Source organism: Chinchilla lanigera, unplaced genomic scaffold, assembly GCF_000276665.1.
Source record: "Chinchilla lanigera isolate Chin_1 unplaced genomic scaffold, ChiLan1.0 scaffold00182, whole genome shotgun sequence".
NCBI classification, from domain to species: Eukaryota; Metazoa; Chordata; class Mammalia; order Rodentia; family Chinchillidae; genus Chinchilla; species Chinchilla lanigera.
In genome coordinates this window covers 302,522-325,296 of record NW_004955583.1, presented here as the reverse complement: position 1 = coordinate 325,296, position 22,775 = coordinate 302,522, and the positions used below count along the sequence as shown (strand labels likewise).

At 52.8% G+C, this 22,775-nt stretch overlaps 1 protein-coding gene across 1 annotated transcript in view; it reads left to right on the top strand.

The window, feature by feature from the left end:
• Positions 1–22,216, top strand: part of Trim26 (tripartite motif containing 26) — a gene marked incomplete in the record, with an annotated part of 22,480 nt that extends 264 nt beyond the window's left edge. The window contains 7 exon segments of the mRNA XM_013509781.1: positions 13,756–14,241; positions 14,418–14,513; positions 15,232–15,462; positions 18,972–18,994; positions 19,423–19,538; positions 19,731–19,763; positions 20,175–22,216. Of these exon segments, the coding sequence (XP_013365235.1) occupies positions 13,804–14,241; positions 14,418–14,513; positions 15,232–15,462; positions 18,972–18,994; positions 19,423–19,538; positions 19,731–19,763; positions 20,175–20,863 (1,626 nt within the window).
• Positions 22,217–22,775: the final 559 nt, after the last annotated feature.

Below are 22,775 nucleotides of genomic sequence, written 5' to 3'. Positions count from 1 at the left end.
CGCGGCCCGAGGCGCCGCCGCCTGGAGTGCAGGGGCGAGGCCCGCCGCCGGCGCCCTCTGCCCATTTCCTGCTTTTCTGGTCAGAGTGAACCGGTTAGTCACTCCTTCGGCCTTAGAAAATCGTGTGTGAACGTAACATTGCGAGTAGGCGAGGAAGACCCTCGGAATTCCCGGCGGGGTCCAGATGTGGACCCCACGGCCCCTCTGTGCTTCGGCAGAGGCGGGTGACGTCCGTCCGCGCCCGCCGGGCCTCCGCTTGCAGCTGCGAGCTCAAGTCACAACCCTAGCGTGTTTGCCCCCGACTTAGAAAAAAATCACCGTTTCCAAAAGTAGGGCTTTTTTTTTTTTCTCCGGTACCAGGAACCGAACTCACGACCTTGCGCTTGCCAGGCAGGCGCTTTGCCGCTGAGCTAAATCCCCAGCCCCAAAAGTAGGGCTTTTTTAATGGTTCCAAAATTGCACTTTGTCTGTTAATAGAGGCTGTATTTTAGAAGTTTTGGATTTACAGGAAAATGGAGGAGGTAGTCCAGAGTTCCCAAATACCTGAACTCTTTTCTCTCTAATGAACCAAAATTAGTACATTATTATTGCCGGGTATGGTGTTGCATTCTTGTAACCCTAGCACTCGGGAGGCGGAGGCAGGAGGATTGACCTGAGTTCGAGGCCAGCCTGGACTACATAGTGAGACACTGCCTCAAAAAAAAAAAGTCACCAAGAACGTTATTACTGCCCAAAGCCCACAGTGTAGTCATATTTTCTTCTTGCCTGAGCACGTTCCCTATTACTGTAGTTGTCTCGTCTCCTGCACGGGGCTGTGGCATTTTCTCAGACTTTGTTTTGGTGACCTTGCCAGTTTGGAGGAAGACTGGTGAGTTAGCTTTCCTTTACTGTAACAAGTACTTGAGGTAGTCAGCTTGCAGAGAGAAGTGGTTTATTTTGGCTGGCAGTTCGGGAGGTTAGGCCTGTGGCAATGCAGTATGTCATGGGAGAGGTAGGTGGCAAAACAAAATCTCACTTCATGGCCAGGGAGCAAGAGAGAGCAGGAGAGTGGGTTTCCACAGTCCCGTGCGAGGGCCTGTCTCCAGTGACCTGCAGACTTACCTCGGGCCACGGGTTTTGCCACAGACACGCAGAGCCCTCTCTGTCCCCGCGAGCCAAGTTGCCCCAGCAACTGAGCACCAGAGAACAGTTGTTTTTTCTGAACTAAAACCTCAGTATTCGGGTTTAATTGCAGCATTGGACTTCGCGATAAATAAGTGGGTTTCGGTTACAGTCTGGGCGTTCTGCCCCTGAAAGGTTCACCACTTCCCTGAGCCCTACCTCTTAAAATTTCTGCTGCCTTCCAGTAGCTCTGAGGTGCGAGCAGGCTTTTAATGCACGGGCCTTTGGGGAACACTTAAGATCCAAATACAGCAACTGGAGATGGATGTAGATAGTTGTGGTAGTAGGGTACCTCTCCTATGGATCTGTTTCTTCCCAAGGCTGAGCATATGTGTTACTGGGAGGAAAATCACAGAAGTGGATTGCCACGTTCCTCACGTCACCTGGCTGAGTGTTCCCCAGGTCCTGCTACTGTAAAATTGTGTACTGTTTTTTCCTCCTTCGCATACTATATTCTGGGGAAGGACACACTATGTGCACCCTGCACTAGGGAGCAGGGAGTTTTGCTCCCCTTCCTTGGGGCAAGTAATTCCATACTTTATTTAAAATTTTTCTGCATGGGATATTTGTCTTTCCTCTCCTCTTGATTAACTTATTAATGATGTACATTAGTGTGACTCATAAAGGTGTCTTATACTTTGGGTTACAGTCCAGTGCTACTTCATTGTATTGCTCTAGTTATAACTTTAGCCAGAATAAGCTCTTTCAGGTTAGCTTTTGTGCTCCTAGAATAGTGCTTTTCGTTTGTTTGTTCTTTGATATAGGGTCTCTGTGTGGAGACCAGGCTGCCTGAGACTCGCAGGGTACCCCAGCTGGCCTTGAACTCCCAGTCCTCCAGCCTCAGCCTTGTGAGTGCAGGGATTACAGATGTACACCACCACTCCTGGCTAGATAGTACTTTTTTGTTTTGAAAACATGTTTGTTGCCCATAGCTGTAACCCAGCCCTGGGGAGGCTAAGACAGGAGGATCGCCTCGAGTTCGAGTCCAGCCTGGGAGTTCAAAGCCATCCTAAAGCATAGTGAGACAGTTTTGTGTGACTTCTCTTAAACTTCAGACAGCTTGGTGAACTAGACAAAACATTTCTCTTTATTGATTAATAAAGAGATAAGGAAATTGAGGCTGTGGAGGACTTCTTAGATGTTACTTCCCAAGAGATTAACAGGCTGAACTCAGACTGTGTCTGCCCACCACAAAAGACGGTTAGACCTCAGATAGAGCCACTGAATTGAGGCTTCTTGGGGTGACTTTAGTCTTAGAACCTGTGCCCCCGAGGATCAGAATAGAAAATCCATGGAAAATGGGAAGATGTTGATTTTGTTACGCAAAGGCTTAATTTTGGCTGGCATCCAGGCTTAGAACTTGCCACTTGGGTAGAACTGAAATGTTGCCCCTCCCTGTGTGTGTGTGTGTGTGTGTGTGTGTGTGCGCGCGCGTGCACACATGTGCATGTGTGTGCAGGGAGGCCAGGGGAGAGCTGGTTGATGTTTGTGACCAGTAGCATCTAATCTAAGGAAAAACCTCTGAGGCTGTTGCTGAAACGAATTTGTGAAGTGGGAAAGAGATACCGTGGCGGGTGGTGACATTAATTTCATAAACATTTATAGAACTCCTACCTTGGGCCCCATACTGGAGATAAAAAGATGGGGAAGGGGGCTGGGGATTTAGCTCAGCTGCAAAAGCGCCTGCCTGGCAAGCGCAAGGTCGTGAGTTCGGTTCCCGGTACCGGAGAAAAACAAAAAAACAAACAAAAAAAAGATCGGGAAGGCATGACCCAGGTTCACATTCTTGGGTGAAAAGATGGGTAAAAATATTAAGAGAGATAAAAATACCAATTACAAGATCAATATGGTGCTGTCACAGAACTGCAGTGTATGCAGAACTGCTGGGGGGAGGGGCAGCCGGGGCCTTAGGGGATGGTCTTGTGCAAGGCTTTGGAGCTGAGCTGAGTCTGATGTGAAGAGTGGTAAAGAGCGGCTGCCTTCCTTGTAACCTAGCGGCTGGAGCATTAGGCAAGATGTGGCAGGATTTGGGGCTTTGTGAGATAAATTCAAGCCTGATCGTGGTGGGACGCCTTCTAACTGGAAGAAAATATTTAGACAGTTAAATTATGATGCACTGTTGACCACATTTCAGAGGTGCAAAGAGGTCATGGCATGGGTGTCCCAAATTTGATAAAAAATAGTAACTCTCTAGGTGCTGGCTTAGATGCTTTCTTCCCCAAGGGTGTGAATGGTTAGACCATCACCAGCTCGTTAACCCATAGATACTGTGTTTACCAGCTCCAAATGTGATCTAAAAAGCACTAAAGTTATTAAACTGGTCTTTTTCTGATGGCCAGTCTGCCAAAAATCAGCATGAAAATATCAGTGATTTCTGACCCAAAGGTTTCAGCTGTTCATTTTGCTTTGGTTGCTTTTAGTAACAGAAGTGACTTTATGTTACACATGAACTATGCTGGGGTACCTGCCAAACATTTACAGTTGTCCTGAGAGGGCCTTCGTATTCTTCTCACCTCCGTATTTTCACTGTAATCTGGAGGCCCACAAAGTTCAAGAATCTAACTTTGGGCTGCAGAGCAGCTTGCTGAAGCTGGATGAAAATCCAGATGTTTTAGCCTTAACCTAGGACTCTTCACTGGGAGCTTGGGTTAGAAGGCAGGTGAGGCTGAAGGAGGCTCTGCCTCTTTCCTGCTTCAGAATCCAAGGAACTATGGGGAGGGGCCCCGGCAACCCAGAGCAGGTTGGAGGTCTGTTCTGTCCCAGCAGGCTGTGTTCAGCCTTGAAAACCAGAGAAAACTGCCCTTTGGTGTTTGCTTTTACAGCAGGACCTCTGTCCAGCTGAGCTGGCTGATGTTTCTGTACTAGCTGTCTGAATACAGTATTTAGCCCAGAAATCTGCTGTATTAACCAGGATGCTTTCTTCACACATGATAGACAAGTCTAAGCTGGCTGGGCAGAAAGAATATTTATTGGCTTATTGGACTGAAAAGTTTGAGGGTAATGCTGGCTTTAAGCACAGACTAACACAGGGTTTGAAAAGACGCTGGCAGGATCTGGTTTCTTCCTTTGTATTTTTCTGGGTTGTTCATTCTCAAAGAGACCATCCCTCTGGTTAGCAGGATTGCGCTGTAGCTTCCTCACCTCTTGCAAGTTCCTTGGAGACCATAAGGATTCCGTCTTCCTGGGACTGGGGATTTAGCTCAGCGGCAAAGCGCCTGCCTGGCAAGCGCAAGGTCGTGAGTTTGGTTCCCGGTACCGGAGAAAAACAAAAAAAAAGGATTCCGTCTTCCTGTGACTGGCTGTAGTGGACCCTGTTCTCACCTGCAGCAGGATGGGATCGGGTAGGAGTGTGTGTGTTAACAGGTTCTTGAGTTTCACCCTAAGCAGTGAGGTAGGGAAAGGAATCAGATGAAGTTACCCAAAGCAGGAAGAGTGGAACTGAGGGGCACCTCCCCTCCCCCAAGGTCAATATTTACAACACTTAGAGTTGAGTGCTGTATCAGTGATGCCATAGGATTCTTTGGCTAGTTGCTGGACCTGTCTCGTGCTGTTCCTTTTTCTTTCTTTCAAGTGTTTTATACACACACATGATTCTATTTACCCATCCACCAGATAGGTAGAAATTTTAAAGCATTAGCCGGGCATGGTGGTGGACACCTGTAATTCCAGCACTCAGGAGCCTGAGGCAGGAGGATCATTGCAAATTTGAGATCAGCCTGGGATACAAAGTGAGGTCAAAGTCAGCCTGAACTGCATAGCAAGACCCTGCACCCCCCCCCCAGTAAATATATAAAGCAGTAGCAGGTGTTGGTGAGGCCATGGGCAGCATGAGAGGTGCGGCCTTCTGATGGATACCTTACCTTGGACTGTTGTGGTGGAGCTGAAGATGTGTCCGTGTGCCTGTGTGCTAGGACATGTGTGCAGACATGTTCACAGAAGCAGACTTTGTAATGGTCCCTCACTCGAAATAACCCAGATGGCCATTAGAAGTAGATAGCATTAAAGAATTGGTATAATCACGGAGCACCAATGAAAATGAACAAAATTGGCTCACAAATGCTGTGCAAGATGACCAGTTTACAAATAGGTAAGGGATGTAGAAAAGACAAGAGATTATTTAGATCAGGGTATGAGTGGCAGGGGCCAGGTTGTCAAGAGACAAACTACACAGTCAGGTTGAGAGGTTTGAGGATGTGGAGAAAGGGTCTGAGCTGTAGATGTCCGGATTATCTAAAGACTGTCTTTTTCTCACATCGCTTAGCCGCTTGAGGGGTTTCTGAGAAGCAGCTGTATTGAGTTTACAATGGTGTTCATAGCTGGGGGTCCTCCCAGGCCATCTGTTCCACGGAAGGCCTTCAGGTTTAGATGGGAGTTGATAAGGAGGCTGCAGTTGTCTTTAGAGAAATGAGTCTGGACTTGGGGAGGAATGGATGGACCTAGCAGCAAAGGTTTATTGCTGGGTTTTTTTGTTTGTTTTTTGGTCTCTTTGAGACAGGGTCTTGCTGTGCAGTTCAGGCCAGCCTTGAGCTCACTTTGTAGCCCAGGCTGGTCTTGAACTCACAGTGATCCTCCTGCCTCAGCCTTCCGAGTGCTGGGATTACAGGCGTGTGCCACCACGCCTGGCTTATTGCTGTTTTAAAACCACCTGCTGAGAAAAGACATCTTTAATTGGAGTTCCTTTGTTGTTGGATGGTTTTAAGTAGGACTCTTATGGACATCACATTTTTATACCAGTCAGCTGAACCTGTCAACATGATATTGATACCCCCTTACCTGTAATATGATTCCATTTATCTGAGGCTAAAAACTAGGAAAGTAATGGATACAACCCTCTACCAGAAACTAAAGAAAGGGGAAGAGGGTGGAGGATTTAGCACAGTGGTAGAGTGCTTGCCTAAGAAGTGTGATGCCCTAGGTCAGTGAGGGCGAACCTTTCAGAGCTTTCAGTGGTACAGACAGCACGCTGCAGCACTGTGCCACAGGTTTGACACCATTGCCCAAGGTCTGTCCTCAGTGTAGAACCAAACCAAAACAATGCAAAAAAGAAAAGAGGGAAAGAGTGATTATCACCACCATAATTTGTTGCACTACAGCCCTTTCTCAGACACAGCCTTTTCTTCTGTCCTGCTTTCTGTGCTTTCCTGGAACCAAATCTTAGACACCATGACCTGACAAGGATGTGTCCCAGAGAAGCTGGGTCCTAAATGAGAAAGGTACCTGCTTCTCACTTCCGTGATTCTAGGTTCTTCGTGCCTTGATGAAGGAATTCAGTCCAGACACATTGGCCATGCAGAAGTCTGGGTAGAGCTTACTGTAAAGTCGATACACAGAGTTACGCCTTCAAGTGAGAATGCAGCAGTGACACAAGTGAGTGGGAGTTTGAATATCTTTTAGGCACACAGAAGTTACTCCTGGGGTTCAGGGAACTAAAGTAATTATGATGTTATCAACATTTTACTTAGAAGTTATTCTGGAAGTGCAAAGTGTCTTCCTGTCCTGTCAGATGGCCCGTGTTTCCTCAAAGGCTTTAATCGTGTAAGAAATTTACAAAAGCTAAGTTCTTCACAGCCCAAGGCAGTGTGTGTGTGTGTGTGTGTGTGTGTGTGTGTGCACGCGCACCCTCTTTGGGAGTTTGATGGCCAGATATCAGAAGAAATGTGTGCCATGTGTAACCTTAAAATGTCTGTGCTCTGTGGATCACTTTAGCTATGAGACCTAACAAACGATTATTAACGTATTTTACATTGACGGCTTCCTTTCTTAACCAGCAGTGCATGCTATTCAGACCTTTGTCCCTCAGGTCCCCTAATGTCTAACTTTGCACCTTATACTGTGCAGCTCCCTGTTCCCGCTGTGACAGGAGTGTGAAGAGATCAACTCCCTAGGAATTTACCTGTGGGAGAGGACCACAGGGGCTGGTGAGCAACTCTCAGGGAGGTAGGTCTCTTTCTGCCAGCAGCACTGTGCTTGTGCTCAGCCAGTGCTCTGGCCTGAGGCAGTTGCAGAGAAGTAGCAGCGGCGGGGGCAGGGTGCGTAACAGGTGTGTGAACCCCCAGCCAAGTGGGAGGGTCGTGTTCTGGGGAGGGACACATTGTCCAAGGACTTGGTCAGGGAAGAGGGCAGTGCCTCAGGGTGTGGAGAGGGGTTTAGTTTGGCTGTGGGTTGAGGTCACTTGGAGGCAGGAGTGGGAGGAGCTGGGAGCCCCAGGCTGGACCTAGATCCTCTAGGGAAGGGATTTTGACTTTGTCTTGGGGCACCAGAAAGCCTTTGAGAGGTTTTAGCCGGGCTGGGTAAAGGCACACACTGGCATTTTAACTGTGGTGGTGGGTGGTGTTTGAGAGACAAAAGACCAGAGCTTCTGGAGCACCAAGAGCGGAGGAGAGAAACCCCGAGGCTTGATGGTCCCCGCCGCTGGATCTGATCGAAGCTTCTGAAGAACTTTTCAAGTAGGGTGCTAGCTGTGAGCTTTGGGAGGGCAGGGGCTTTGCCATTTTTGTTCCCTGCTGTCACCTCAGTATCTGCCATATGGTCGACATCCAGTAAATACTGTGCCCGTTAACTGTTGAATGAATTGTGGCCCCATCTTGCTGAAATCCTCCTGGCTTCCTGGAACTGTTTGGATAAAGCAGAACTCTTCACGTAGCCCACAGTCTCGCATGCTGTTTCTCCCTCTGCTGAGTGCAGTAGTCTGCTCCATCCACTAGCCTGCACACCCACTCTGTCCCATTTTTCCATTCCCAACTCATGGCCACCCTGCACCTTGCTGGCAGCCGGATCTCTCTGCCTGTGAGCCCTTCCCTCTCACCACACACAGCAAGGATTCACTTTGCAGGCACCAAAGTGCAGTGCAGAGCAGCAGAAGGAGCCCTGGGCCAGGATGGGTGCCTCTCCAGCTCTGCCTGGGCACCTGCCAAGGCCCCCACCCACCTGGCACTTCCCATATTGGCAGTAAGGCGACTCAGGTAGAGACTCCCAGCCTGCCCATGTTGGAATCACTGGGGAGGCTTTGGGGTCTGTTGTTAAATGCCCAAGCCTGGGCCTCCTTTGAAGGTTCCGATACAGTTTTTCTGGGTGATTTTTCCCCATCTTCAGGGCCGCAAACCATCTGCTAGATGTGGAAGGACTGTTCCCTGAATTCTCAGGTGTGGAGCACCACATGACTCTTAGGAATGTTTCAGGCAAGAGAACTTGGTTTATTTGAGAGTGTTCTGGCAGAAACAGGGCACTCCCAGTTTTCTTGTAGGGACGGGCAGCTCTGCAGAGCAGCTGCAGGGGCAGGTGCTTTAAAACCTTGTCTCCTCTGCCTCCCTGCTCGTGCCGGCCTCAGCCTGTGGGAATTTCCACTGCTCAGAGCAAGCCGAAGCCGTCCCTCAGTGTGCCTGGCCTGTGCTGCCTTCAGAGCAGCATCACTGCTTGTTCCATGGGAGACCACAGACAGGTATTGTCCATCCAGGCCCTGGGAGCGCCTCGCTCAGGCTGTGGCTGGTCAGCGCAGGGGCAGCCATTCCTTTAACTTCCACGTCCAGACACCTGCATTTTGCCCTGAGTTCTGTCCTCTTCATGTTTGGGGTTAGAGGTGTGACTTGAACATTTTGCTTCTAGGAGAACTTGCTTATTTCAGATTAGAAAATGGGCCTTACTAATCTGGGGCCCAGGAGCCCTTAAACAGGATTCCAAAGGGCATGAGCCCTAAGCCACGTATCCTGGGATTGGAAGAAAAGGGGCTCCTTTTGGAGCCCAGGGACACACTTAAGAAGCAGCCCAGATCACCCTACAAGCCTTGAACTGGTGGCTGGGAAGCCCTTGCACTCACTTCTCTGGGCCTCAGAGTAGACTCCTGGGCCTCATCGTCTCCTCGGTACCTCGGTACCTCGTGGTACAGAAGAGCCTGAGGAGGCAGCGGCAGGAAACAATGGTAGGCATGGGGTGGGAGAAACCACGAGAGGTGGAGGCACATGCCTGTCACCCCGGCTCTAAAGAGGCTGAGGCAGGAGGACTGGTGCAAATTTGAGGTCAGCCCGGGCTACATAGGGAGTTCGAGACCAGCCTGAACACCATAGTGAGACTCTGTCTCAAAAACCTGACAAACAAAAGAACATGGAGTGAGAGTAGCCCCTCAGCGTCAGAAGTTGGCTGCCATTGGCCAGAGCGCTGACCCCTTCCCACCAGAACTGGGCCAGGGCAGGTGGAGGTGAGGTGCGCAGTGTGTGCCACAAGGTGTGGATGTTCTCAGCAGCTCCTTCCTCAGCCAGGCTTTTTGCAGCTCCGTGATTCTCACAGCCAAGAATTGTGCCCGCATCCACATGCTGAAATGTACTGCAGGAAGTTAGTGTCACCTCTGCCAGTCTGCTGACAGATGTAGATTAGGTACTTGGGAGTCCCTTGACTTGAGCAGAGAGGTGATTGCAGGGAAAGAGGAACTCAGTCACAGGTAGGAAGTGTCGCGGTCATCCTTGGGGCATCTTTCCGCTTCTGCAGAGTGCAGCGGGCTAGCTCCTGGCTTACTGAAGAGGCAGCACAATTGCACACCCAGATCAGGGCCCCGTGACCTGAGGTGCAGGGTAGTTCATGGTGCGTGGTGTCTCCTTGGGGTTCAGAGCTTTCACTGGAGTGACGGGAGTGGGGAGACCATATCGTCACTGGGGGTTTTCTGCTGCTGATACTGTACCTGTGGCTTCTCTGTGCCCCCGAGCCTGGAGTAAAGAGAGAGTGGCGGCTTTACCCCTTCCTGTGGAGAAATCAGAGTATATGGAAGGCAGAAGCGATGAGAAAGGGTGGGCTCACCAGGGAGCGTGGGGTCGGGAGGCTGGGGAGGCTGGGTTTTGTGTTGGATCTGACAGAGGTGGGTTTTGGGAAGGGAGCAGCTCGTCTGGTTTGCCTCTCCCGTTTCCTTTGTGGTAAGGAAAAGCTGCCGTCCTTTAGGGTGCTGTGTGAGAGAGTGTGACCCGCAAGGCGAGGGCGCCCGGTCAGTGTCAGCAGAATGCGCTCCTGTCAGCATTGTCCGCTCACAAAGCCTTCCCTGTAGATGACCTCATCTGAGCGTCCTGACAAAGGCGCCAGTATTAGACCATTCTGCCTGTGCTTTGGACTCGCACTGCGTCCCAGCCACGTGCAGCTGGGCAGGTTGCTTACCCTGCTGAGCCTCAGTGCTCTCCGAAGAGCATCATAAGCACGAAGCAGCGTAAGAAGTGGAGGTGGCCGATGCCATTGCCAGGTTGCTGGTCAGCCGGCCATTGGGTTCCACAGCTGCAGCGTGACCCTGGATCACCTACAGTGTCTGTGTTGGTCTTGTTTGTGTGCTCAGCGGGGTCCGGTGCCCGTGTTCAGTACTCAGGCTGTGACACGATCAGGGTGGCATCTGTGTAACCAAATGACAGACTTGAACATGGGAGTGGGGTCTGGTTCGCCCTCTTATTAGAGCAGACTCTCAAATGCTTCTGTGTTTGTAATATCGCCCTGAGCCCCTGATCACTTCATTTGTTCACATGCTTACCGAGTTCTGCAAGACTTCAAGCCTGTGAACGTGATCTCAACACTTTGGTGTTACAGACCCTGTTGATGTGGTAGAAAACTATAGTCCCTTTCCCAGGAAAAACGTTTTGTTTTATGGAAATATTTCAAATTAAATTGTAGTCATAAAGCTCTGAATGCTGTGTCATCCATTGCCAAAAAATATACATTCCCATATATAACCTCATTAAATATTATTAAGAAAATACTTTCTTAATATGATCTAATACCCATTCTATTTTTAAATTTCTTTTGATAGCCCCCCAATTTTTATAGCTTTTTTTAACGCGAGGATGTAGACAAAGTTTATCTTTTGTATTCGGTTATTTTTCTTTTATGACGTAGTTTTTTTAAAAAACCAGGCAAATTTTTGTGTGGAATTTCCAACATTCTAGACTTACCTACTGTTTCATTATGTGGTTTGACTCTTCCATCAGCAGTTTCTCTATGGTAACAGACTACAGTGTTCCTTTAAAATATGATAACGCTCATATTTTATATTTCTACAAACTGGAAGTTAAATGTTTGATTAGATTTCTTCAAGTAAAGTCAAGCATTTTTGCAAGAAAACTTTATCGGTGAGGTTGTAGTTTATAGGGTGCCCCACTGGAAAGTGTGCGCGTTTGCCTTCTGTGAGTGAGCGCTGATGGTCCGGCCCTCCGTTAAGGTGACTGGTAGGTTGCTTCCCCATCAGAGTGCATTGGGAAGGAGTCGTTGGGTGTTTCTTTGGCACCACAGGGAACACCCTGTCCACCTGAACCTTTTACTCAAGGGATGATCCTATGTTACAGTGTCAGCTGCAAAATAGTGACTTTTTTTCTTTCTTCTGTTTTTTATTTTGTTTTCAAACCTGGGCCTAGGTTAAGGTCAGCTCAAAGGTGGCATATCTTATGTGGAAGGGAACTGTAGCTAAGCTCTTCATAGTCCTTTTATTCTTCCAGTAAGTTGCAAAATAAATTCCCACCCATGAAGAAAACACTTTTTGTTCCCCAACAGTAAAGCAACTCAGCTTTAAAACCTCGAGACCATTCAGCAAAGTAGGTGAGAGGGGCTCCAAACCCACAGCATCAGCCAGGACCACTTCTTTCCTCTTTCCAAACCCTTTGCATCAGCCTTTGCAACCGAAGCAGTGCAGGGCAGACGTGCTCTCTCAAAAGTGAAACCGGGGATATGGACCCGGCCACTCCTGTCATTTATACCAGCCTTACTAACACTCTAGGGACTTGATGTTACCTTCTTCTGCACTCTTCATTTGAGCTTTGTAGGTACATGTTTTTCCATACCTGTTACGCTTCTTGAAATCACACGTACGCATCTCAATCCATGTGTGCTGCTACTTGGAATTTATTACCAGTCCAGTGGTATAATAAACCCTTACGTATATGTAGTACTTCAACTTGATAAGCACTTTGTTTTGTGTTTTGTTTTGAGACAGGGTCTCACTGTGTATTCTACGCTGGCCTTGAACTCACTGTAGCACAGGCTGGATTTGAGTTCATGTGATCCTGCTGCCTCAGCTTCCCAAGTGCTAGGATTACAAGTGTGAGCCATCATACCCAGCTCAGATAAAATACTTTTAATACCCTGTCACATTTGAGTGGAAAAGAGTAGAGGAATAGTTCCTCCTCAGGGCTTGTAGACTGGGAGTTTTATCTCTGTCCGTTAGTGTCGCTGCTGGCGCAGGGCGCTGCACTCAGTGGAGGGGCTTTGGTTGTGTACACAGTAGTGGTAGCGATTTGCCTCGTCCCAGCTGCTTCTCCCCAGCCTTGCAGCTGGCTGTGTCCCGGCGACTGCTCTCGTTACCGCTGTGGAGCCACAGCAGAGACCCCTCCCATCCTGCCCAGGACCAAAGTTTCTGTGACTCCAGCACACGCGTGGCACTGTGACGGGCTCTGCTCACTTACTCTCTGCCACTTTCAGTTTCACCTTTTTTGTGCTTTGAACACCCACTGGATTTAGGAACAAAGGGTCTGGGTTTTTTCTTAGATTTCCCTCTATGTAGCAGGTTTATGCTTAGTTTTCAACATATTTCCTTCATATAAGCCACCTAGAAACCCTTGGGGTAAGCGTCATTCTTCCCGTTTTATGCATGGGTACATTGAGGCTCAGTATTGAGCTGACTTTGCTGTTGTCACAGCTTTTGGTCAGATGTGCTGACCCTTGTGACCTCAGACAGGAAGTGGCCCAGGCTGTGAAAGTTAACGGGAGCAGAGTCCTTTCTGGCACTGACCCTCTGTGCTCCTTGGAAGGCCCAGCCCCCTGCAGCACAGTACCCACAGGTGCCTGGGGTTCCCTCGAGCTCAGCGGTCACTGTCCTCCCGTAGCAGCACAGAGCAGCCAGGCTAGTATGATGCGGGAGTTGCAGCTGAGAACCAATCCAGCGTGGCCAGGCTGTGTCCTGCTGATGGCTGTGGATAGGTAAGAGTCTAACTTCCTAAGGAAGTGAACCGCGCCCAAACCACAGGGCAGCCCCAGGAGCCAGTCCCCAGGGAGACAGCACTCAGACCCCTGGTGCTTCCTGAGCTGTGGTAGAGCACCTCAGTGCTCTCAGCCAGTGCTGGCAGGCCTTTCAGAACCCTCGATGCTACCAGGTAGCTGTGGCCGGCGAGTCCTTCACAGCTGAAACCTAGAGGAGCAAACCAAAGGGCGCTCTTGAACATCAGAACCCTGGGGCTGGGTTTGCAGCTTGTGCGCTGCACGACTGAGAGGGCACTCCATGCAGGTAGTGGGCATTTGTTCCGCCTGTGCTGCAGCAGCAGGTAGCGAGTGACCCTTCTGTCACAGTGGTGCATCAGAGCAGCTTGTGGCAGACAGGAGGGGAGTCTTGAGGCCAGACTGCCTTCCTAGCAGCGGGGTACATACTGGAGGCAGCAGCTCAGCTCTTCCCCGCTGGGCCACTCACTCTGTGCCTCGGGTTTTGTCCACGGCACGAGCTGGACCGGGTTGGGAGGCTGCCCTCTGCCTGTGGCTGCATGGCTCTTGAGCTGATGGTGTCAGCTGGTCAACTGCTGGAGCTGGCAGCTCTGCATGGCTGCCCCCGCAGCTTCGCCTGGCCTGCCCTTGACTTCTTGTCTGGTCTCCAAGGAGGAGAAGCCCCGCCAGTGAACGGAGGCTGCACTGGTGCGGGGTACGATGGCCACGTCAGCCCCGCTGCGAAGTCTGGAGGAGGAAGTGACCTGCTCCATCTGCCTCGACTACCTGCGGGACCCTGTGACCATTGACTGCGGCCACGTGTTCTGCCGCAGCTGCACCACTGATGTGCGCCCTATGTCGGGGAGCCGCCCTGTCTGCCCACTCTGCAAGAAGCCTTTCAAGAAGGAGAACATCCGGCCTGTGTGGCAGCTGGCCAGCCTAGTGGAGAACATCGAGAGGCTGAAGGTAAACAAGGCCGGGCAGCCGGGAGACACAGCCCAGGAACCACAAGACACCAAGCTGTGCGGACGGCACCAGGAGAAGCTGCATTACTACTGCGAGGACGATGGGAAGCTGCTGTGTGTGATGTGCCGGGAGTCTCGGGATCACCGGCTGCACACGGCCGTCCTGGTAGAGAAGGCCGCCCAGCCCCACAGGGTAAGTCTGGGCCACATCTGCCCCACACCTGCCTCAGGATGCCCTGTCCTGTGATTTCCTGTGGGCGAGGCCTAGCTAAGCCCCTGAAGGGTTCTTCCTGGCAGAGGACCCAGCCTTCGCCCTCCCCACGACCCTAGACCAGAGCATGCATCTGTCTACCGCTTGTCTTTCCCCAGGAAAAAATCCTGAACCACCTGAGTACGCTAAGGAGAGACAGAGACAAAATTCAGGGCTTTCAGGCAAAGGGAGACGCTGACATCCTGGCCGCGCTGGTAAGTGCCCCTGCGGAGGCGTGAGCGGCTCGCCTGTGTGGGCAGGACTCTGGGGAGTCAGTGGCCGCTGGTGGTGTTCATTCTCTGAGTAGCGTGAGGAGGTGTTGGCCTGGCAGCCGGCACCCTGGGCTTTAGGCTGAGCTATGCCTGTGTAAGCCAGCTGTGTGCTTCAGGCTTTGGGCCTTGCTGTCAGCAGGGTCCCTTCCTTTCTCTACGGTCAGCTCAGCCCTGTGTCTGGCCGCTGTAGCTTTCCCACTTGGGAACTGAGGAAGGCCCTGCTCCACACTCCCTTTCAGAGTGGGAAAGACATGGTTTCCTGAGAGTGCGGGGCAGCCAGAGGATTTGATAGGAGGGAGCCGGCTGCAGGGAGAGCAATGCCAGAAATAGCCTGAGTTCCAGGAGCAGTACAGGCCCGTGTGTGGCTGCTTGCACTTGGGCGAGGCGGGGGCAGGAAAGGCCATGTCCCTGCGCACACACGTTCAGGTTCACTGAGAAGACGGCTGCAGTGGCTGAGCAGTCCCGAGTTCGGTTCTGGGCTCAGGAGGCAATGACCTGGGCTGACTCTCACTGGTCAGCCGTCTGCGAGGAGGGTGGCGCTGGGCCACCTGACAGTGTCTCCTGCTTCACAAGCTGTAGAACTCATGAGAAGGGGCCGGGCACTGTGCCCCTGACTCTTGAGTCCAGAAGGCACTACCCTGTCCCCTCCTGGCCCTCACAGACAAAGCTGCAGGAGCAGAGGCAGTACATCATGGCAGAATTCAAGCAGGGCCACCAGTTCCTGAAGAAGCGGGAACAGCATCTCCTGGACCAGCTGGCCACCCTGGAGCAGCTGCTCACGGAGGGCAGGGAAAAGTTCAAGACCCGGAGCGTCGGGGAGCTGGCCCGGCTGGCTCTGGTCATCTCCGAGCTGGAGGGCAAGGCCCAGCAGCCAGCCGCAGAGCTCATGCAGGTGAGAGGCCTTGCTCGGGAGGTGAGGGTTGGCCGGCTTGCTAGGCCGTCCTGGGACCTGGGAGCTGCTTTGTCTCGGGCCTTGGCTTTGCCATCTGAAGCATGTACCGATACTCTTACCCTCACTGGGGGTTACTCAAACATAAGGGAAGACAATGGGCCTGTTGTTTCAGAAATTAAATGGTCTATGTGAACTGTTCAGAAACTGAAAAGTGCTGTGAAGGTGGAAGGGAATCCCTGCCCTCCGTCTTTACCGCTCCCCCTCGGGTCCTCCTAGGAACAGCTTGGTAGAAGTGCAGGGTGGTTCTGGGGGTGAAGAAAGGTGTCGTGGCGGAGGTGAGGGAGGCCTGAACTGTCCACGACCCAGAGTGTCTGGGTGAAGGGGGATGGAAATGCTGGGGTTTTAGCTGGGACTGTGGAATCAACCCCCAGACAACTGGGTAGAGAGAGGTGCGACGCCTGGAGTGCTCCCTGGAGGAGGTGGCTGTGACGCTGAGAGCAGGTTGTCAGGTGTGAACTCCTCTTGCACCACTGAAACCAGGCTCAGCAGCCTTTGGAGGGCTGGGGGCTCTAACTCCATCCCGATGAGCCAGGAGAGGGAGGATCTCACCAACATGCATGTTTTGGAGTGGTTAGGCCTGTGTGTCAGCGGCGAAACCACCAGCCTCTCTAGAAAAATCAGGTCCCTGGCCGGTGGCAGGGCACAGTGAGGGCCAGGAGAGCAGCGGTAGCCGGCGAGTTCCCCAGCCTGTGGCCTGTGCAGGCCATGGGAAGAGCGGCTCTGCCTGCTGCTGCGTTGTGGATGCACTCCATGCTTCGGCAGAGCTCCAGCGAGTGGGCGGGGTCTGTCCCCAGGTGGGGCAGACCAGGAGTGGGTTGAACTCGAGCCCCTGCGTTCCGACTCCCAGACTCTGCTGTTCTTCTTTCCTCTCGTTTTGTCTAAAGTGTCTCGGGCCCCTCCTTTTCTCCAGCTGTTATTCTGTCCCCTCAGATTCCTCCTGTCAGACTCTGCCTGGGTCCCCGCTGCCTCTCCCTTGCCCTGCTCTCCATGGGGCACTCCGTTGTGCATCTCTGAGCCAAAAGAGCCCCCTGGCTGGGCACGGTGGGGCTGAGACGTGTCTGTCCAGAGCTGGGACAGTGCCTGAGGGAAGGGAGAGAAGGCACTACCTGTTCAAATAAAACCAGTGTGGGAGACATAGGTGCTGGTAGGCTTTGTGTGATTGTTTGGGTTTGATTTAGTTACAAGGAAGTGGACAGCTAACTCCATAGTTATTGTTCATATTTACTGTCAAGGAACAGCAAGAGGGGACGCCAAATAGGGTCCAGAAATCTGAGAGAAACAGAGGAGAAAGGGAGAAGCAAAAGGCAATGTGAGAAAAACAAAGACCTTTGATACAGGGGATGAACAGGGAAGGGGACCCCTCCGGGCTGGGCCTGCCAAGAAACGCTAGTCGGACGCTGGGTGACAGGACGATACAACCCACAGGCCGTGCAGGTGGCATGTGTGCCTCCCCTCCCCCGTTAGCCCTGTCCGCCCAGGGCGCCTTCCTGAGCATCCTTGGTTCATAATCAGAGATAGTTAGTCCCCCACAGACAGGGGCTTCAGGTGAGAAGGGTCTCCCAGCTACTGCCCCCTGGAGCCGGGTTGGATGTGCGGCCCTCCTGCCCCTTCCCTTGGCAGGGCCCGTTCTCCACCCTGCTCACACCGTTAACCCTAGGTTATGCTTCTCTCCTGGTTCGGTTCTGTCTTCTAGCAACTCCCGTATCATGGTGTGTGTCCACTTGGCCCCACTCAGCTGGCTGCTGGGAGACAGTTTAGGAAGAGTTGCCATAACTCCACAGCGAGTCTTTGTGCAGTTGCTTTGTCGTGGGGGCAGGATGTAGCTGAAGCTCTGACTTTGACTCTCTTTCCCTGGAGAAAGCCCTGTAGCCAGGCCTTCCAGAGCCTTCTAGACCATATCCTGCACACGCAACTTGGTAGTTCCTTTAGTTTCTCAGATGTCACCCTCACCGGGAAGCCAGCCCACCCTCACCCAGTCCCTTCATTCTTCTCTCTTCTCCACCAGGCTTGTCCTGATCACTGACACATACTGGTATTTGTTACAGTGTCTGCTTCCCTGCAGGGATGTCAGCTTTGCCTGAGTAGGGTTCGTGTGTCTTCCTCCATTTACTGCTCTCTTCCAAGCTTCTCCTTTAGTGCCTGATACTTAGGAAGGGATTTGTAGAATGAGTAAGAGGAGGCAAAACTTCAAAAGAGTACCACGAAGTCTTTAGACTTGCAGACGGAGGCTCTGAGCAGCACCTCACAAGAATCCCTTTCCTACCCATCCGGTCCTCCCCACCCCTGCTTACCCTCACGTGGCCAGCACGCTGTCCTTCCTGTTTAAGCTGCAGCCTGTCCTTGATTGGCCTCAACCAGTGTGGCTGCTCAAGTCTGTCTAGAACATTCTGGGACACTCTGCTTCCCTCCTCCCTCCACCGCCCCCACCCTGGCTCAGGTCGTCCTGGTCTTGCTGGTCCACAGCGGCAGCCTCACTTCCCGTTCTCAAGGCACCGGGTCACGCAGGGTTGTGGTTAGCTGCTGACTGGTAGCTCAGGTTAAACAGAAGTGTGTTCCTGTCTCAGCAGTTCAGGGGCAGGAGGTCTAGAGAAGACGGTGAGGTCTTCATGGAGCGGGGTCACTTCCATCTGATGGTTCCACCAGCTTCTGGGCATGCAGTCCTCAGCTGTGTGCTCACCCCCATGTCCAAAATTCAGCTCGGGAGAAAAAAAGGACTAGAAAGCAGTTTTCCCTTCCTTCCATCCATCCATCCATTCTCCCATCCTCCCTCCCTCTGTTGCCTTGTCTGCCTTCCCTCCCTTTTTTTTCCTTTTCCTTCTCTTTTCTTCCCTTTCCTTTTCTTTCCTATCTGACAGACCCAGAAATCGTAGTCATTGCTTTCTTTCACACCCCCTTTGCTGGACCTTAGTTGCGTGACCAGTCTAGGCGGTGTAGTTCCAGGGTGGCCAAGTGCCCGGGTGACTCCAGGGTTCTGTCCTTGGAAGTAAGAGTATGGGTCCTGGAGGGCACTTGGCTGTCTCAGCCTTGTGTAAAGCTGATCATGGAGTCTGTTCCCTGCTTGAAACCCTTTGGTGGCTTTTCCCTACACATGGAACAAAATCCTGAGTCCTGCCCTGTAGCCAGCGGTGCATGGCCTGGCCCCACCTCCTTCCCCATGCCCTTTCCCATGCTTTCCTGCCCCACTCACTGGCCATGCTTTCTGCTCCTTCAAGCTTTAGCTCTGCTGTCTGCTTGGAGATCCTGGCCCTGTCGTTTCTGCCTCCAGTGGCTGCTGTCACTGTGATGGCTTTGCTTGCTTTCTGGTTGTTTCGTCCAGTGCCCCAGTAGAAGGTCAGCTCCCTAAGGGAGGATGTACTCTGCAGACTGCTGTCCCTGCCTCCAGACTGCGTGGGTGCGTGTGAGTGCAGCCTTGCTCAGGTCGTGTTGATGCTGTGTTCTCTTCCTTCCAGGATACCAGAGACTTCGTGAACAGGTAAGAGTTTGCTCTCCGCAGTGTGCACATCCTCAACCTCTCCTTCCTGGGCCATGATCAGGTGCGTGAATGAGCTGTGTGGTGCCAAAGGTTCCCAAGACCCTGGTTCCCCTGGTGGCTTCTGGGAAGCAGGAGCACAGCCTTGTGCCCTGGAGGCTGCTCGCCCCGCACTTTGTGTGATGCCAGGTCCTGGGCCCCTGAGCTGTCCAAGGTGGGGATGTGGGGGTAGAAACCTGGCTGGGCAGACAAAAGCACTCCCAGGAGGAGTCTGGGGGTCTTCAGTCCTGCTCAGTGGTGTCTTTGCACCAGTTTTTCTGCCTCTTGATGGGAGGTGATGAGGCCTTTCGTGCCTCCTTCGTTGTAGTCACAAGGTTGAGAGAGAAATGAGAGGAGCTGCTAACAGGCTGCCGTCTCCATCGTCTTCTCAGGTATCCACGGAAGAAGTTCTGGCTTGGAAAACCCATCCCTCACATGGTTAAAAGGAAGACCGGAGAATTCTCAGATAAAGTCCTTTCTCTGCAGCGAGGCCTGAGGGAATTCCAGGGTAAGGGTCAGCCGGGGCCACCGCCTAGAGAGAGGGCACCTGGCTCCTCCCGTGGTGTTCTCTGACCTCCCCTTCCCAGGGCTCCTGATTGCAGTCACTTTCCTGCTTGGGGTCTGGGATGGAGCCCTGTCAGGATGATGTCATCGGTAAGGAACGGGTTTGAAGGTCGTCACTACCCTCTTCTCTCCCCAGGAAAACTGCTGAGAGACTTGGAGTATAAGACAGGTGAGTGTGCCAGGCTGGTCCAGATCCGACTCAGAAGACCCCTAGAGCTCTGGCTGCGCCCAGCTCCCAGGTCCCCGACTCTTCTGCAGCAGGGAGAATTTCTCAGCTGCAGACCAGAAGCCTCTGCTCCTTGGTCTTTGGCTGGCCTCTGTGGAGTTTTGGGCACTTTCCTGCCCCGTGTGTGGTGGTTCTGTCTGACCTGTCTTGAGTGCAGAGGCTGCCCCTGCCCAGGCAGTGCTCTGCTGCCAGGTCATGTACTGCATCGTCCCTTCAGGAGACGCTGTCTGTAGACCGGGGCATGAGTAGCGCCCCTTGGACTGTGCAGCGTGCCAGCCCTGCCAAGCACTTGCAGAGACCAGTGGCTGCTTTCTGGCCTACCTGTGACACTGGCTTCTTCCCTTGTCCCTGCAGTAAGTGTCACCCTGGACCCACAGTCAGCCAGCGGGTACCTGCAGCTGTCGGAGGACTGGACGAGCATAACCTACAGCAGCCTGTACCAGAGCACCTACCTGTACCCCCAGCAGTTCGACTGTGAGCCAGCCGTGCTGGGCAGCAAGGGCTTCACCTGGGGCAAGGTGTACTGGGAGGTGGAGGTGGAGAGGGAGGGCTGGTCCGACGAGGAAGAGGATGGGGATGAGGAGGAAGAGGGGGAGGGGGAGGAGGAGGAAGAGGAGGAGGAGGAGGCGGCCAGCTATGGGGACCGCTATGATGGTTGGGAGACGGATGAGGATGAGGAGTCGCTGGGGGATGAGGAGGAGGAGGAGGAGGAGCAGGAAGTGCTGGAAAGCTGCATGGTGGGGGTGGCCAGAGACTCTGTGAAGAGGAGGGGAGACCTCTCCCTGCGGCCGGAGGACGGGGTGTGGGCGCTGCGCCTCTCCTCCTCCAGTGTCTGGGCCAACACCAGCCCCGAGACGGAGCTCGTGCCTGCGCTGCGGCCCCGGAGAGTGGGCATCGCCTTGGATTATGAGGGGGGCACCGTGACTTTCACCAACGCAGAGTCTCAGGAACTCATCTACACCTTCACTGCCACCTTCACAGGGCGCCTGGTCCCCTTCCTGTGGCTCAGGTGGCCGGGAACACGCCTCCTGCTGAGACCCTGAGCCCCAGCCACAGATGTGTCATTTCTTCGGGGGCCCAGGACTCTGGCGGGGAGGGGTGCCTGGCAGAGCACGTGGAGCAGAGGGAAGACGGACCTCTTGCCCACTGCCACCCACTTGGCACCACGGTGGCCCCGGACCTCACTCAGCACGCTCCGGCTGCGTTGCTCTAGCCAGCTTCTCTCCCCGCTGTTGGTTTCCCGTGGGACCTTCTGACCGGAAGTCCATGAGGACCTTTCTTCCGTTTGGTCACTCGTGCCCCCACGCCGCGCTCTGTTGGGTGAGAAACTGAGGCAGCGTTTTCTGGCCCAACGTGGTGCCTGTGCTGGCTGGTCTTGAGAAGGACATTGGTTACATCTGAGACCGTCTGGATGTCTTTCAAACACTGTGGGCTCCCCATTCCCAGATCTCTGCTCCCCCTCCTCCCTGGCGTTTTGAGCAGACCGATGCCCACCCCAGCTGGGAGGTAAAGGTCCGTAAGATGTGGAAATAGAGAGTCAGAATCCGCTCGGGTGGAGGAGGCGTCCCAGGCCATGGGCCCAGCTGCTGGAAGCGCTAGTACTAATCACTTCCCCACGGCACCGGGCTCAGCAGTTGGGTTCCCATGGCTGGGGCCTCCCTGGAACCGTCTCTCATCTTGTGGGAGGATCTGGGCCATGTGATGAGTTAACAGCTGTGATCAGTGATGGTTAAGTTACCCGCCAGGGTCCTTGTGAGGGGAATTTGTAAAAGGATCCAGAACATCTCGCTCGTTACCCATCGTCGGAAAACCAACCGGATGCCAGGAGATCAGCGCCTCCCCGCTCCAGGTGCTCCCATCTCTTCAGAGGTGCGAAGCTTGTGTCGCTGGCCCTGCTCAGGGCTCAGGCTCCCTTCCTCGCAGAGGCGCGGAGAGAAGACGGCTGGGCAGGGAGCAGGGAGGCAGGCGGTGGAGTCCAGGTTTTCCTTCCAGAGGGGAATTGAAGGCTCAGTACCTGCAGACCCAGACCAAGTCCCCATCCTTTTTCAGGGACCCCCTAGTGCCCCCCCAGTTTAACATGAGCCCCACAGTTCAACCAAAGTAATCCCCAGTCTTCATCCTCACCCACCCCAGGTGCTCACCGGTGCCCTGCTGCCCCCACCCAGACTGCACCCAAGCACTGTGGGTCTCGGTGGCCTTTCAGCCGCCATGAACGTCGTCCCATACTCCCCGACCCATGTCACATGCTGCCTGAGTTGCACCTACATCTTATTTCTGCCTCTAGTTTTGGTCAGCTCCTGGAGGGCTGACCCCATCTCTTAAAACTTGTATTCTCCATGGCACCTAGCACAGTGCTGAGCACAAAGTAGGTGCTCAATAAAGACTTGTTGAATGAATGATCTCAAAATACGTATTTTTTTATTATAACTCAGCCATCACCCGAGTTCACTGTGGCTTAGAGAGTTCCATTGCTACTGAGAGCCCAGGGTTTTCTTTGTGTCCAGGACTCCGTGACCCCTTTCTGGAAGTTCCAGAGAAGGTCCTCCGGTGGACACGCAGCAGCTGCCACTGCGGCTCCACCTGGTTCTTCTGCCTGGCGGTGGTGCCCTGAGCCAGCTCCAGCGCCGTGGAGCAGGGGTGACTCCCTGAGAAGGGTGGTGGCAGCCGGAACACCATGCTCCTCCCTTGGGAGATGGCAGTGCCCCGGGAGTGCAGCCCACAGGGACTTCATCTTGCCTCCCAACGCGTCCGACCATTTAACCATTTGTGTGTTCTGATAAAATTTTTAATCCTCTTAAAGATAGAGAAGGGAGAGTTATACAAAACTACCTCCAAGACGATACTAGTAGCAAAGATGCCCTCCCTCCCATCTGGGGACTCAAAAATTTTCCCTTTTTTAATGATTATAGTTATTACTGCACATGTGATCGACTCTTTCTATGGTGTTTATTACAG